The sequence below is a fragment of the Anopheles aquasalis genome, chromosome 3 (genome assembly GCF_943734665.1).
Source record: "Anopheles aquasalis chromosome 3, idAnoAquaMG_Q_19, whole genome shotgun sequence".
Taxonomy (NCBI): domain Eukaryota; kingdom Metazoa; phylum Arthropoda; class Insecta; order Diptera; family Culicidae; genus Anopheles; species Anopheles aquasalis.
Genome location: NC_064878.1, coordinates 52100006 through 52116048, shown reverse-complemented (window position 1 = coordinate 52116048; position 16043 = coordinate 52100006). Strand labels below are relative to the sequence as shown.

General features: G+C 50.6%; 2 protein-coding genes across 13 annotated transcripts in view; one reads left to right on the top strand and one right to left on the bottom strand.

The window, feature by feature from the left end:
* The window catches only part of LOC126577107 (probable Ufm1-specific protease 1), a 9919-nt gene extending 3229 nt beyond the window's left edge, over positions 1-6690 (bottom strand). Inside the window, exon 1 of the mRNA XM_050238519.1 lies at positions 6204-6690. Coding sequence (XP_050094476.1) covers positions 6204-6332 — 129 coding nt within the window. The 5' untranslated portion in view covers positions 6333-6690. The remainder of the gene's footprint in view (positions 1-6203) is intronic.
* Positions 6691-7461: 771 nt separating this feature from the next.
* Positions 7462-16043, top strand: part of LOC126579179 (alpha-protein kinase 1) — a 46076-nt gene continuing 37494 nt past the window's right edge. For 5 of the 12 annotated variants that reach the window (XR_007608425.1, XM_050242542.1, XM_050242545.1 and 2 more), the window contains exon 1: positions 7513-7615. The gene's annotated coding sequence lies outside the window, so the exon portion shown is untranslated. Of the gene's footprint in view, positions 7616-16043 lie in introns of all 12 variants that reach the window. The other 7 variants (XM_050242546.1, XM_050242543.1, XM_050242547.1 and 4 more) reach the window with 5 other exon arrangements.

Here is a 16043-nt window from a genome sequence, read left to right as displayed (position 1 = left end):
GTGGGCAGGATATGAAATGAGCTCCATAAATCAGTTAAACCATTTGTTTTCAAAAGCGGTTGTTGGGTGTTGCGCGTGATATATCTTCTTTAAAATGGGGTTAAAGCTGGATTTAATTGCTCTGCGGAGATGATCGCACAGCACACAGGTTCTTGATGGAGAGAAGATTCATAATGAAATCTCTTATATTCTCACAGCAAATACATTACATTACTTCTTTGTTTTCGGTGGAGGGTTTGAGAACCGAGGATTGTTTGGTTAGCAATCGAAGGAGGCTTCACCTGACCTCGATCTATTCTCCAGTGAAGAAGTCGCTTGTTGCTTAGTACAACAGCTAATCGCTGCCAAGCTATTAATCACAAATCAAGCGAAACAACAAAACGCCCCTGGCGCTGGCGTCGCTTTTCACGCGTCTAGACTTGCACCATCACCAGGCGTCAGGCGACAAAGAAAAAGCAACCAAGACGGAACAGTTGTCCAAAATGACAACCATCCTATTCTCTTATTGTGTACTGTCCATCCATAGCTGGCCATGGATCGCGGGGTGCCATTGTTTTCGCAACCGAGCCGAACGATGGTTGCTTTGTGAGGTGCAGCAGCAGCAGCAAGAATGCAGTAATTTCCCAATCACAGTGTTCGCATCACTACTGGCCACATCTAGCGATCACTAGTGGACCGTGCGTGCGTGCCCTAGTCCCGGAGCGCCCCGTGACCATGGCGTGAATCATACTGAGGAGCGGAAGGTTTCCGCTGACGGTTGTTCAGGAATTTTCCCAACAACCCGTTCCCGGGGCGCAGACGGCGATTTATGTCTGGCCCTTATAACGACGCTCGGTTCGAACGTTTGCGCGAACGTTGATGAGCTGCCAAACACCTTCATTACTACCCCGCCGGCCCGCCCGCCCGCCCGGTGGTCCCCCGATAAGGCGCAAAAATGCTATAAACACACGAGACACCACCGAGTGTGCCGGGAGATCCAACGGCCAACGGATGGACGGCGGTCCGCGCGGTCCGTTTTTCCACTTTTGGAGTCGTATATCATCAGCATGTCGTGCGGCCGCTGCCAGCTACTCAATCATTAACTCGTTGCCACTCGTTAAACGTTGCGTTTTCGTTTTTTTTATTCGCTTTTGCCCCTGTGGTTGGCTCAATATTGAACGGCTATCTAGCAATACACACGACACAGAAACGGTTCTCTTATTCCAATTCTTCAATCACAATCATTGTGATGCAGTCCTGGGAGGGCCCCCCGGTGGAGGCAATTAATTTATGTGCAGGAAACGGTGCAGCCAGCCAGTGCGTCGCGTCGGCGTGGGGCGATGGTGTGACCACAGTCGCATTCTTTGCGTCCACGCGCTTCGCGAAATGCAAAATTCCATACGCCAGGGCCGCCGCTGCTACAGACAAAGCGAGAAGTCGTCATCTCCATTAACTCGACAATTATTTCGACGTCAATTCGACGACGTCGCGCCTCCGCAAACAAGACAGACGGTGCACGGTGCGGTGTAGCGGCGCATTGCGTACCTCCTTCAGAACACGACAAACTGTGATTCCGGATTGACCGGGAGTCTGCACATTCCAGGAAAAGGAACTTACTAAGACACAGCCCGGGGTTCGTGGTGATGAAGCTGCTGCGCTAGAGTCACCGGAACACTACGAAAATGATTCACTTGGTAGTTTTCCGTGGCGCCAGCTGACGGCGGTGGTGACCACTGTCTGTCACGATTCGTTCCGGTTTTCTTATGGCCCCCGCCTCAGGCAACACGATTCACCGAGTAATCGAGGAGAGGGAAAAAGGTCAACACTCCCACATGTGTATCTGTGGGAATGAGGTTTATCCTCCCATGACGAGCGGACAAATTGCCGCGCAAACTCATATGGATCTCGTGTATTGCCTGCGTTGCATTAGAAGGGAGAGGGACACAATACGTCTCTAAACAAAAAAAAACATGGCTCATGGAATGCTTGGATTGCCAACAGATGCATGATACATTTTCATTCTCGTTGGCAAATTGCAAATGAATCATTCAATGGGTAGAGAGGGTGGGAATCGTCATTAAGGTTTAATTGCCATTTCTAGTGCGTGTATGTCATCAGTAAACGTTCGATTTAATTGGTTTTGTCACATTCGCGTCGCCCCCGGGGAGTCATAAAACAAGAAAGGACAGGGCAACCATCATCAATCACACCGCAAGTTCCAGACCGACCGAATAATGTCCGTTTTTGATTTTTACTCTTCTTCGAGTTGCGTCTCCTTTTTAGTAGCCAAAGAAAGGATTCTTTCAACGATCGAGTGGCGTGAAAACAACGCAACGCCTCTCGTTGCGACCTTTAAGCGATGATGATCGCCAACCCTCAACATGACGCATTTTGTTGTGTGCCAGTGACAGCGACAAATGCACGCATGTATGTACGAGAGGAGCTCCTCTCGTGGCCTAGGCTACGGCCGTATCCATCGTCACCCTTCTCTGTATGATTGATGGGATGGGGAGAGAGCTTGTACGCTGCCACGTCTTGGGGAAGACGACGTTCTTTTGGCCACGGCACATCGGTTCAATGGCACCAACGTTTGACACCAACCGGAAGGTGATGATTAGGGGACGCACACCAGCGCGAGCGCGCGCACCGGAGAGAGAGAAGATGCGTTTCAATCAAATGAAATAGATCCCAATGGCCATCTGCCTCGACTGCGGCTGCTAACCGGACTTTTGTATCTCTATAGTGATCAGCTGGAGTTGAGCATTGATTTGTTTGTGTTTGTGTTTGAGATGATGGAGATTTCGGAAAAAAACATTAATGCATCCTGTGTCTTTATAATGATCTCTCCCGCTGCGAAGAGCCGTTGCAAAAGATTAGACATCGCGTACACGCCATAGAAGCCTTTGACATTTGTCACAGCGGAACCCCTTTGGTGATCCGTGGTGATCCGGATATCTAATTACTAGGACAAATAAACACCAGCAAGCAGTTGTCGCGGACGACGATGATGATACAGTTGCCGCATCTCATTATTACGAGGAATCCAAACATAACCTGAATTTGGCAACTTACTCCACTCCAGAGCCGCCATTCACCATCAAAGCACTCGCCGTTTTGCGTCTTAGATTTGGTGCAATACGTTTTCCGTGTTACCTTGGATCGTACCTCCATAAAAGGGAATTCAAAACGCTCTCCAGGGAGCGTGGATGTGACGTAGTAGACTAGTAGCTCCCTCCCCGTGGGGCGTGGTGACACCAAACACCGTATCGTGTGTCAGCTGGTGCTGCTGTTGTTGCTGCCGGTCACGCTACGATTGCATTTCACGCCGAAACCGATCCCAGAAACGTGACTCAAGGTCAACACCGCATAGCGCCATCGTCGTGCGCCAATCCAAGCGGAAGACCGACCCCTGGCAGAACCAGAAGCAGAAGACGATCCCGGTGCGGTGCGTGACAAGCTCGTTACAAGGCGAGGTTGATAGATGCTGAGCGCACGCAGTAGAGGAGAAGCGAAGAGCACCGCAGTTTCTCGTTTGATGGAACGAGAATTGGAAAAGCATTTTCGCAACAGCCGGTTTTTGAGCGGGGACCACACACGCAACAGCTACTATGCAAACAATAGACAGAGTGTAAAACGATCACACGGCACGGCAAGATTGGATTGGGGCGCCATTTGATGGAATTAAGAAATGTCATCCAATCGATCCTCACAGTAGGCGAGGTGTCATGATGAATGCTTCCTGACGCCGTGAATGGAAGCTGCAACATGCGATCTCATACGATTGCCTGTCGCCGGAATTGAAGACTTCCAAGAAAGTCCACAACAGATGTCTCGGTGTGACACGATAATGGATCTAAACGGTGAGCGATGAAATGTTTACCAAAATCGCTCTCCATCTCTTCCCCGCCACGCCAATCAATCGCACAATCGATTGCATCAACCTTATCTTGGCCTTCGTGTCGGCCACGGTTCGGTTTGGGGTGAGATATGTGGCCCCCTCCAGCTGTACGACCTTCACCCGATATCTACCGGGTAATGCGAAACCGCCGGAACCCGTTGCGCGGCGCGTTGGTTGCATAAATACTCATACATCCCCCCGGGCCCCCCCCCGGTGGCCTTGAAATGGTCGATTGTTCGGGTCCGGGGTGGGGGCACCGATATCTACGGTCTTTCTACGGACCGTCGGACCGGAGGGTTTTTTTTTGGAAAACCATATCGTACCCAGTGAACGCGTGGCGGCAATGCGTCGCTCGTAATTTCGCACCTCCATCACCTCACTCCCCATACGTCCTGCTGGTCGATGGGATGCTAATATTTTTATTTGACTACCACAGGCCCGGTGGAGGGTGTTTATTTTGGCAAAAAACACGCCTCGCTACCTCGCCTTTTATTGGCGCCAACGTGTGGCACATGCATGCGCGCTTTTCACCTTCCAGCGGGACCAGAAAGGTGTGTTGAGGTGTGCTGCAGAGCGTCATGTGTTTTCCTTCACTCGTTCGACTTACAGTTTCTTGGTTCACGCCCGCCCCACCGGGGGTCACAAATTGAACTTGATTGGATACGATCGTTGGCGAGCACCTTATAGGTTCACTTGTTCGTGCGATCGATGACTAATTCCGAATGAGTAAACCTCCTGTTTGGCACACACGATGGTGTTGCATCAAGTCGGAGAGGTTACGGGCCGATAAGTGTTATCATCATAATGAAAAGGACAGTTTATGCAAAGTAATGACCACTGTGCAGTCACTGCAGAGGATATCTGTCATTGTTTTTATGTTAATTACGTCTTAACAAACAGAAAACAAAGGAATATTCAAACGGGAAATTGCAACGGGAAATCCTGCCCCTCTTTGTGCGTTCTTGTGACGCAACACATTTGGCCGAGAAGCAATACCGTGTTCTGTGGTGATGGTGGTGCTCTGGTTTCCAATTTCCAATTATGCTGGCGGATGATGTCACGAATGATGGCCAAAATCCGGTTCACTTCAGCAGCTAGTACATCTTTTGGCATTTGACGTTCGCGAATTACCATCACTGTCCAACTCTGCTGCACCGGGACGACCCGTATGAAGTAATCTTTATTTTCCGCTCGGTACAGAACCTCTAGGAGCAGACAGACAGAGAGAGAGAGAGAGAGTGAACAACCTGGCAACAAGCAAGCAAAAGCGTGTCATCCACCCCTCGGTGCACTTGCAGCGGGGAAGAGACACACATGGCCGCAAACACAGACACACAGATCATAACCCAGTGCCAGGGTGCCCTAGTCAGTCGAGAATCGATAGCGAAAGGACCTTCTTCCAGTTACCGAGCGAAGACATGGAAGCCCCGGGATCCCTCGACCGACCTAACAACCGTCAAAAGTAGGCCAAGCGATTCTTTCGCAAAGTAGTAGTAGCCCCCCGGGGGTCTAGCAGCCACAGGGAAGACCCGTAGTAGCTCTCTGGCAACGGGTTGGCGGTTTGGGCGCGTCCTAGATGGCCATGGGTTGCTTGCTTCGTTTGTTGTTTTGGTGGAAAATCGTGGACGACAAATGAAAAACGGGTTTATTTTTCGGGGGAAAGTCGATTGTGAAACCCCCCCTCTCGGGTGGGTGGGAGGAAAACAAACAATTCCGAGTGTTTGAGGAGTGGGTGTGGGTAGACTCGTGGGCGCGACATACGTGGCAGAATGGAAAAGAACAAAAAAAAAACCCCCCGAAATCATTCCCCATCATCATCATCATCAGGCATCATACGGGCATCATCTCTTGGGTGATGGTGGAAAAAAGGAAAAATCGGACAACAGCAGTCAGTGGTGGCAGTGGTGGCGTCTATTAATAGGAAAATCCAAACAGTGGAAAACACGACCCACCACCCACCCACTGCCAACAGGTTCCGAACAAGAAGGAAAGCGGAAGGGTGTGGGGGGAGGGGGGAGGGGTGGTTGAGTTTTGAACAAAACTGCACTTAAGCACACGTACAGCCCATTGGGGGATGGAAAACGCAGCAAACAACAAAACGAGACCGCGCGAGTCGAGAGAGATTTTGTGGGGAAACAATAATCGCGGATCTTGAGACGCGCCGGAAGCCGACCCGCCCCGGGACGACCATTTGGGGATCTGTGGGGGTAACCGTGCGATCCTAGGGATGACTCATAGCGTTCCAGAGAGTAAAAGAGACAACGAGGGGAAGATGTTGGTCCGGAAACAAAATATAAAACTAGAGCAACCACCTGGGGGGACTCACCATGTCCTGGAATCCGTCGCAACCGTAGTGATAGTAGTGATAGTTACCCCTCATCAGGTATGTTTTGCTATCGGGTTTCGGTGGCTCCAGATTGCTGTGCACGTTCAGCAGCAGGCTTTTCTCCTCCATCTTTGTGAGGTACACTTTTATGTTAGCTTGCCCACAACACACCACACCACCGAGAATCACACAAAATCAAACAAAATCGCACAAAATCACAAACCACAAACACTTGTCACAGCTGGTGTCCCACAGCGATCGAGACGCGGACCACCCCACAACAAGAGCGAGCACACTCCCCACAACGCACGGCGCCCTAGCAAAACTCAACCACAACCAGTCGCTGCAAGCCAATAACGCGGAATAACAAACTCTCCGGAATCGAGAGATCTTGCTCTCGCTGAACAAACAACGCGGGCGGAGAACGGGTTATTCTCTGTGACGCGACCCACACTGGGTGCGGCACTTCAATGGCAGGACAGTCTTTGAAGTAATTTGAAATTTTAATAGACAGGGTGTGATCGTGAACTTCCTTCCTCATTGAGGATCGCAGGAGGAAAACAGTCGACATTAGTGGATCCATCGTATTTATAGTATTTGCGTGGCTTGTCACCAACCCGGAGTGATTTGATTATTACTCTTTGCAGGTTTTTAAATATGTAAATTTATTGTCCTTCAATATTCATTGATAACCATTGATGATCATGCTAAGCCTATTATTACTTCGTGATCAGAAGTTTTAGTTTTGATAAACCATCAAACTTTTGTGTCAACCTCAACAGCGTGAGCCATCACAGCGGGCGAACGGGCGAAATGTTCCATGTCGGCGTGAAACATGCTTTTATGCTGGTTGCCTGCAACATAAAAAGGACACATTTTGTGACCAAACTCTTCACAAGCCTCCATAACTGGTGATTTTTCGAGTTATGCGACTACTAGCCGACCAGTTTGAGTTTGAAAATCGGGAGTAGGAGTTTGTTAAAGTTCCAATTGTTTGTAGTTTTGAAACGATTTTTATGAAGCAGTTTTTGATATGGTTACTCGTTAATATAATGTGGTAATAAAGTATGCAACTTCATTAAGAAATCATTAAACTGTTTAAGAGTTTCCACCAGCCCACTCTGTATCGTTGGTGAGAAAACATCCCGCGGTTGTCAAAGGCAATATCGCCGCGAGACTTCGCTTAGCAGACGAAGGTGTTCTGCGGCTAACCCAACTTCTGCTTCGTTTTTCTTGTTTTTTTTTCTCTCACTTTTCTCTCGGCGCTTGAAAGATGCGGACGTTCGTTTAGCAGCGTGTGTTTTCGCGGATAGTTTTTCCAAAGGTAGTAAATAAGGAACAGGCAACTGTCCTAAACCTTGTGCAAAGTTATCATTTCTCCTGCCCGTGAGTTTTTCCTTCGAGTGTTCTAGGTGCGCGGTTAAAAAGGTCCCATTCAATCTAGTCTGCTAGAGCCGGTTTTTTTTTATGGAAAAAAATTGTCCGCAAACTGGCCCGGGTTGAGTTTTATTATTTTTTAAAAGGGCGAACCAGCAACCACCGATCGTAGCAACGCGCGCGCGAGCTTACAACGCGGCAGCGACTCGAATTCTGGTGTCCGAAAATCGGTTTTGTTCTTGTGCGCCCGCCCCCAAAACTCGCGCTGTGTTCTATTTGTGTGGTCTGCTGCGACTGGTGCAGCGGAAATTGTTGCTTTTTCCCCCATTTTGTTCTGTGCCTCTAGAGTAGGTGGTTTCAAGGTGGCGACTTTCAAATTAAAGAAACGACAAGAGGAGAGGATCGAAAAATGCTTCCCAAACCGCCCGTGGAGCCCGTGGCAAAAGCATGGCGCTGGTGGAGTGCGTGCGCGAGTGAAAAGCGAGTGATGGCGACGACAGCCAGTGCTTCTGGCCAGTTCTGACGAGCATCCCTCATCGGTTGGGGCACCGTGGCAGTGCTAGCGAGATGCTGAAATCAATTTTCCAATCAAAAAGCAAGTCCAGCAAAGAAGGCGCTGCTGCTGCACAATTTCGATTGCACAAAACGGCTGGAAGAAGACGACGACGCATTTTCTATCTGTGTGCGGTGCCCCTTTTGTGTGTCCTGTGTGCGTGTACGTGTGTGGAAGGTGAAAGAAAGGAAGAGGAAGCGGCTGCCAGACGAAAGAACAAACACAGAAACGCAAACATACCCGTGTCTGTCTGTGTGCGTGTGTACTAGAGAAGAATAACAATAACAATATGAGAGGACCGAGATCCTTTCAAGGATCCGCCGTACGAAGCAAGGATAACATGGTGCAGCAGCAGCCAAAACAACGGCACGCACACACCGGTATGCGCATGGCCGTGCCGGCACCAACACTGCCGTGAGGTCCTGTCGCGCTAGGACGACACCGTGCAATTGACTGACGGATGGTGATTGCACGGGACGCTTCCACACACATTTTGTGCGTCTGTGTGACCACACAAAGCGAAAGATGAAAAGCATATCCTGCCAGGATCCCGGCGGCAACACAGTACGGCAGAGCGAGAGAGCAAGCGAGAGGTAAGTGTTTGTTGTTCCGCCGTATGTCTGCCGAATGTCCTTTCCCTCCCCCTTTCCACTCAGTAGAATTGCGGAAATTTTCGTTTGATTTTCACCCCGAGCGATTCTCGTCGCCGTCGTTGTCGTGTGCGGTGCTCGGTGCAGCAGCATCCAGCTCTTCACACAACTACCACAACCGCTACGGTGTGATGACCATGAAAAAAGGGATCAAAGAAGCTGATGCGCTCGAAAGAAAGCAAGGAAGGAAGGTAGAATCGGTCAATGGTTGCTGGCAGAATGTGCCTCCGATAACAATCACGGCACTAATCGATTCTCGCGATCCTAGGTTGAGTCGATGTGTGTGGCACGGGGCCGATTTGCAGATGGACGCGTACCATAAGCACACACGCATACACATAGCGTGCGCTTTTGGTTGCTAGGATGTTGGTCGGGACGACGGGGATGCTGTAACCAGGCGCTTTGCTTCCTGATGCCCGGTAATGGAGTTTTCGAGCAAGCTCACTGCGATCTATTCTTTGGATGCACTTAAATTCTCACCCCGATTGAAAAGAGTGTTTCGTAAGTCAAAAGGGAAAATCAATCAAGGGAGTTAATGCGTGGGATTACTGTCCCTTGGGGTAGCGAGCAGATTTTTGGCAAAAATTCAAAACACTTTTCATCACGCGATAGCAACTCCTTATATCAGCAGCCCAGGGGACACCTTAGGTCCTTGTAACGTAACCTGGTGTTACGTCGACCACCTATGGTAATCCAACTAATCCCTCCCAAGGGTGTCCCCAAAATTTCACAACACCAACGAACGAGAAGGCCCTTGCGAATCCCGGGGGTGCTTAAGGTGTGCTCGCTTTTTGCGCAAGGATCTTGATTGCAGACTTAATTAGCTAATTGATTTATGTGCCATCCACTCGGGGACCGAGAACGCTCTGGGAAATGAGTACAACTCACTGCAAGCGGTGATCCTTTTCATCTCGTTATCTTCACCAGAGGAGAAGGTTATTCATCTTGACGTTGCGTTTTGCCTTCGCAAAGGGTCCGGTTTGCTGGCGTCGCATCCGTGGCTCTAGCCAGCTAGCGAGCTAACGGTAAATGAGAATAGGGCGAGCACGGGCTGCTGCTGCTGCTGCTGCTACAAGGGAGGGAAAGCCAGACCGTTTCACGGTCGTTTAGGGCCCATCACGCCCAATGACTGCGACGACTGCCACAACTGCGACGCGGACCACGACAAGGAGGAGGCCCTCTAATCGAACCGCCATCGGATACATGTTCATCACATCATATCGATTTACTGCCGCTGATGGTGATCCAGAGGAGTGCGGTAGAGAGCCCTAGACGAGACGAGCCCCGGTCCAGCGGCATATATATTCATAACATCATCCCCCCCCCCCCCCCCTTCTCCCTGACCCCACAATTATGCCCCGTTCCGCATTAAAATCCCATTTCCTGCGCCACAGCGCCAAATCATCCCGCGCCATGGTCATGGTCCAGAAACGCCAGACCGCCACCGATGTGTGCACCCCCTCCTGATCCAGTCAGTGTTGCGACGCAGAGAAAGAGAGATATACATCTCTGGCTAACGCGCCCTCCCCCGGGGGGTGCGGGTGATCTCGGTCGATGAAAGGATCCCTTTATGCTCGCTACCGTTTCACCACTGGGTGGGATGGGATCGCGGTTTCACATCTCGCACACACATCATGCACCTCATGGTGCTGCTGCTGCTGCTGCTGATGGTTCGTCGATATACCGGAACACGGAGCCAAGAACTCGAACTACAGCTCTAGTTTGCCTGCCTTGGCTGCCATCTCACTGGAGACGAGTTATTTATTAACACGCGCCGGCAGCTCAAAGGGAAGGGTGGGAATGCCACATATTACTTATGCAAAGTTGCGGCTGCTTCCCGGCCTATGCGCAGAGTAATGATGGTCTGGGTTCTGTGTTCCTGCCGTCGGTTCGAAGGATCGGCTGCCATTTTTGAGGTTAATTGTGTGTTATTAGACGAGTTTTGATCCTGGTTTCTATTTTAAGGAGTTTTCGTGACTTGGCATCGCTCTGTGGATTGCTGCTTGCTGGCATCTCGTTTCCATTTCGCGCTCATCTCGCGCGCTTAGAGAATGGGGCTGAAACCTTGGACTCGGCGGCGTGGTGGCCTCACGGTGGCGCCCTAGATTGGCGCAAGCATAACACAGAGGTCCAGCCAGCTAGCCAGCCAGCGCCAACGGGGACACACCGTTCAAGGCGAAAGCTCATCGAAGCAAGACGCGCAACGGAAGGAGCAACGTCGTCGTCGTCGTCGGTCGTACCTTTCAGAAGTGATTTGCGCTCGCCGTGGCCGTCGCCGAGTGAACGGCTCACTGACGATGATGATGATGATGATGCCGACGACGCATCATAAGGACCGTCCGCTAAAGCGCATAGAGAGCGAGAGAGAGAGAGGGAAAGAGGATGCACGAGAAGCAGAAGAACCGACCACCAATTAGGGTAGCAACGGTGGCCACGCGCGTCTACACCGGAATCGCTCACCACGAGTGCATCGATGCAGTGTCGATGCACGCGACGGTTCCTGTAAAGGGGCGGCGGTATAGATGAGGCGCAAAATTGAAGGCGGCCAAAAATAATTTGCACTCCGCGGTACTAGCTTCTTCTTCTCCTCTCGCTTAAGGTGTGCCACTAGTGCAGTTCTCTTAATGAAGCAATCGCGAAACCTCGACGTGCGATTTGCGATGCGAGGCCGCGCGGTTTGGACGCGGTTTCAGCACAAGTTGGTCAATGTTTTGTGGGGCGGTGGTCCCCGTCTTGCATGTTGCTCCAAATCCTGCACGCGTACCGGATGTGCAGCTTAGTCAGTGTGTCTCCGCAGCAGCTGCCAGTGCTGCTGCATCGAATTCGTCCATGGTGCGGATTGACAAACCTTAGGTGACCCCAGGAACCTAAAGCACTGATTGATGGTTGGTGTATTCATCATGTGATCCGTGTAATATTGCACGAAGCCCAGTCTTCTGCTGAGTGGGCTCGTGATTGTAGGTTAACTGGTGAATGCATCACTAGCGTTACAAGCGGTGCTAGTCAGCGGATCAGTATGAGAAGCACGTCTGCTGCTGCAACGTGCACCGTGCGGTTTGGCGAACAAAATGGTGAAAAACACATTTTTCATCATCACTTCGTGGTGGTGGTGGACCACTTTGGAAATGTGGGAGGAAAACTGTCCATTTCTCGTGACCACCTCCATTTCGTTCTGCCTCCGTGCACACCGGCGTTCATTCGGCGGCCAGTAGAAGACGAGGCCGGCTGCTCTGCTGCCTCCTGCCGGCGTTACGCCCGTTCCAATCTGATTACTATCTGTTTTTTTTATGGCCACTGGGGAGTGCGCAATGTAGACCATGCCGCGTGTGTACACAACACCACATCGCTGGGAGCAACAAAACTGTGCTCGTGATAAATCCATCGAAAAATATATGTTTCCCGCGGCGAGTGAGGATCGGCATCGAGGAAAGGGCGACGCGTTTTTGGCGTAGAAGCGAAGGGGTGCACTACATGCTCGAAGTCTTCCATGTTTTAATCATTAGCTTCTTGCTTGCTGGCTGGCTGGCTGGCTGGCTGGCTGGCTGACTGCAATCCAGCTACTAGGCGAGGCAGTTCGCGAAACTCCCAAAAACTCGGTCCAAAAAGTCCGCTTTATTCATTCGCCACGCAGTCGTCGTGACACAGTTTTAGGATGACGGAAGTCCAAAACACTCAACTTGAGCGTTTTTGGTTCGAAGATTACGATTCGCTTTGCCCTTCCCTGTCTCTCTTCGTCTCTCTGCCTGCTCCAGAGTGTCAAAGTCAAACACTAGCCCGGGTGGGAGTGCACAAGCACGGCGTGACGACGCGGTGTGCATACGAAGCATATTATGCTCCACCGAGACTGACTGATTTGCCCTTTTCGTCACGTTCGTTTTTTTGTAGCTTTGCGGCCAGCAGGGAACGCCAGTAAACCCTAGCGCCCCAGAGGATGTGGGGGGGAGGTTTTTTTTTGTAACAAATTAAGGGAAAAGTTTGAAATGCCGCGAGGTTATCGGTCGACGTTGCAGTTGCGAACTCAAATTGCACAGCAACCAGCGCAAAGGTGGCTGGTGAAGAAGCGTCGCAAACGATGAACGCCTTTGGCAGGAGGAGTGTATTCAAAGGAGATAAATGGTTATCTTGGGCGCTTGAAACCAACAATCTCTGCTCAGCCAGAGCTCAACGTGGCATCGTTGGCTGGCTGGCTGGCTGGCTTGCTGGCTGGCTGGCAGCCATTTCGAAAGGCGGCCGATCTCGAGCCGGGAATGTAACGGGGGCAGAGAACGGGAGACCATTTGCTGTCTCTGATTGTATCTCGACGACGACGGCGACGACAACGACGACCATCGACGACGTGCTGGCTGGCTGTCTGGCTGGTTGGTTGAGACCGCAATTTTTGCCACAGTTTTTGTCGCTCGACAATCGCTCGCCGCTGTGCTGCCACGCTGCAGCATGCAGAAAACGATCATCCGTTCATGGGGAGCAGTGTGCAGCCCACGACACGGTGACGACGACCGGTGTCTTGCACCTCGATGCTGCACTCCCTGCATTCTTACAGCGTGGCCACCAAGCTAGCCAACGAACCGTCTCACAGATACACGCCGCTGTACTTGTGGTAATTGAAGACGAGATTGTGATCCATGTTCCTCTCTGCTGGTCCCTTAGCCCTCTCGGTGTGCTGGCTAGCTGGCTGGCTGGAAGACGTGACATCAATTGAGAGTTCGCGGCTTTGGCTTGCGGCAGGTGAAAGCCAAACGGAGAGGCAGGAGAGCAGCAAGACGGAAGGAAGGTGCTGCACGGGGGCAATCCAATCGGTCGGTCGGTCGGTCGGCTGGCCGGCCCTGTAACTGTGCGCCGAGGAGGATGGAAATTTGACCAAGTTGCGCATATCACTTACCGTTGTTCCGGAGCGGAGTTTGGCTTTCGGTGTGAAGGAAACAGGTTCAAGCACCATTTGCACAGGGCTGTGCTGGAGGAGGAGCAGTGGAGGGGTGGGACACATTCTATGCAAATAGTGGCACCGGCGTCTCGGTTTCTCCTAATGTAAAACGATCGCACTAGCGCGCTAGGTATTGAAAGGAGGTGCCGGTGCTCGATACCCACAGAAGCACAGACACACATACACAGTCTGTTTGGCTTTCAACGGTGTACGATGCCACCTGATCGCGCCTAAACGTGACCGGTTCCCGAGGATCACAGCAAACAACCCGGAAGAAGAATGGGCCCCATGGCAGCAATGATGCGGCGTTAAACAGCGGTACGCAGGAACACCCTTTTTTTTTGTTTCTCGCTCGTCAAAAGCGATCGTAAGCGATTGGCATTCGGACCATGTTTGGGGGGGGGGGGGGGGGGGGGGGGGAGTTTAGTTTCGGACGGGGATCAGTGCTGAGTTCCAATCGGTGGCTGGTGCAACAATCCCCGGGATGTAGAAGAAGGAAGACAGATTGCTTGGCAAAATGAGACAAAGGAAACAACATTCTAAATTGTTTAATGCTACAGGTGTGCATTTATTGCGCGAACAATAGGAGAAGTAAACAATAGGAAGTCCGTCCTTATATATGTTAAAAAAAAAAAAATAGGAGAAGTAAAGGGTAAAGGCGTAGTTTTTAGTATTTCAATCAGATTTTTGTATTTATATATCATCTTTAGGAGGTATTTAGAGTAAAATGGAACCATACTAGATTAAAAGCCGCTTTCAATTTGCCAGAAATATGCTAAGAGTCTGTAGGTAATTAGGAAAAAACACCTTGAGTCATCTTTTTGCTGTGTAATTTGGACATTTTTGGCATTCCATCCGATACTTAATTGCTTTCGCCCGATTTGGTGCGTCATTCCCACAATCAAGCAATGACGATGCCATGACCATCGCCTCTACCTCTAAGACCGTTTGGCAGTTCTTGCTCCAAAAGGATTCCTTTTGGAGATGATGCGCCGTTGGATATTAAGTTCCAGCAAACCACCAACCTTATCCGTCTTCTAAAGTAAAACATGTGCCCCAAAGGTATGCGCTTCACTTAAACAAAGCCATTCCATGCTCTCCCTCTTCCTCTCTTCTGCTGCTCTTAACCCTTGACCTCCCAGCCCCCTTTCGGTTGTAAGTCGAAACCCCTTTTTTGGACATTTGAAATACGAACTTACCGCCGCCAATGGGCTGTTTTTTTTTTTCGGAGGGTATCTGTTATGTGCCATGTGCCGTCTTGGGCTGTTCTTAAATCGTTCTTCCTCATTCCGTGCACGACGACGACGATGACGACGGCGACCGCACACCGAGAGTGCGACCGCGGTGACGGCGGCGTTCTCTGCGGTTTTTGGTTTCTCGTTTGTTGCTGCGGATGACAGGTCTAATGCAACGCACAAAGCGACTCGTTTTACAGGGATTTAAGCTTCGTGCTGCCTGCCTGCTCGTGTTCTTATTCCATCGAGTGATCGATCAACGATCAACCACCACTACGGGAAGGGTGACGCAATCTGTCGCTCGTCGCAGATAGTGTGTCATCGAAAGAGATGCCAGACACACTACCACTTCGGGGGTGGCACTGGTTTGTGCCGATCGAATCAGATCGATCGAAGCATGATGAATGCTCTAGGTGGTGCAGCAGCAGCAGCATGGCCCTGTGATTGAGTCAACAGTGTCACTTGTCGGCTGAGGTTAGCCATGGACCGAATAGTGGAATGCTGTTGCACTGTCAGCTCCAATAAGAAATGCAAACTATATTTTCGAAAGGAATTCTTCTCAATTCTCCTTCGAATGTAATGACTTTGGCTACAAATCAACCACAAATCGCTTCTACTACGACTTTCCTCCGTTTCGTTTGGAATCGTTGCGTGGTCGTTGTCTTGCATCAACGGGAATTGCGGTCCGTTAGCGATCCCTTTCTGTGTTCTGCTGACGATCACGAAACAGCAATAACGGTGAGATGAGGTCGCCCGTTACCAAACACCTACCTTTTTGCACGTGGGCTCGTCTGCAAGTTGGGGTCTCTCCAGTGGAACACTGATGCCGTTTGCATCCTTCCTCGAATGTGTGCCAGATTCCTGGACTGATGCTGCTGTTAGGACTGTATCTCGCTTATTATATCGCTTGGCTTCAAAATGAACGAGCGAGAAACGAGAAAGAGGACTCCATTAGTTCGATTTGTGAGTTCTTCGGGAGCGAATAATCTCGAAAAGCAGCTTGAATTGGATGCTCCATTCCCTGGAGATACCAGCCATTGTTGGTTGGTCTATTACAAAAGCAAGAAGGATCCCGGTGGGATACGACGAGTTTTCTCCGCGTGT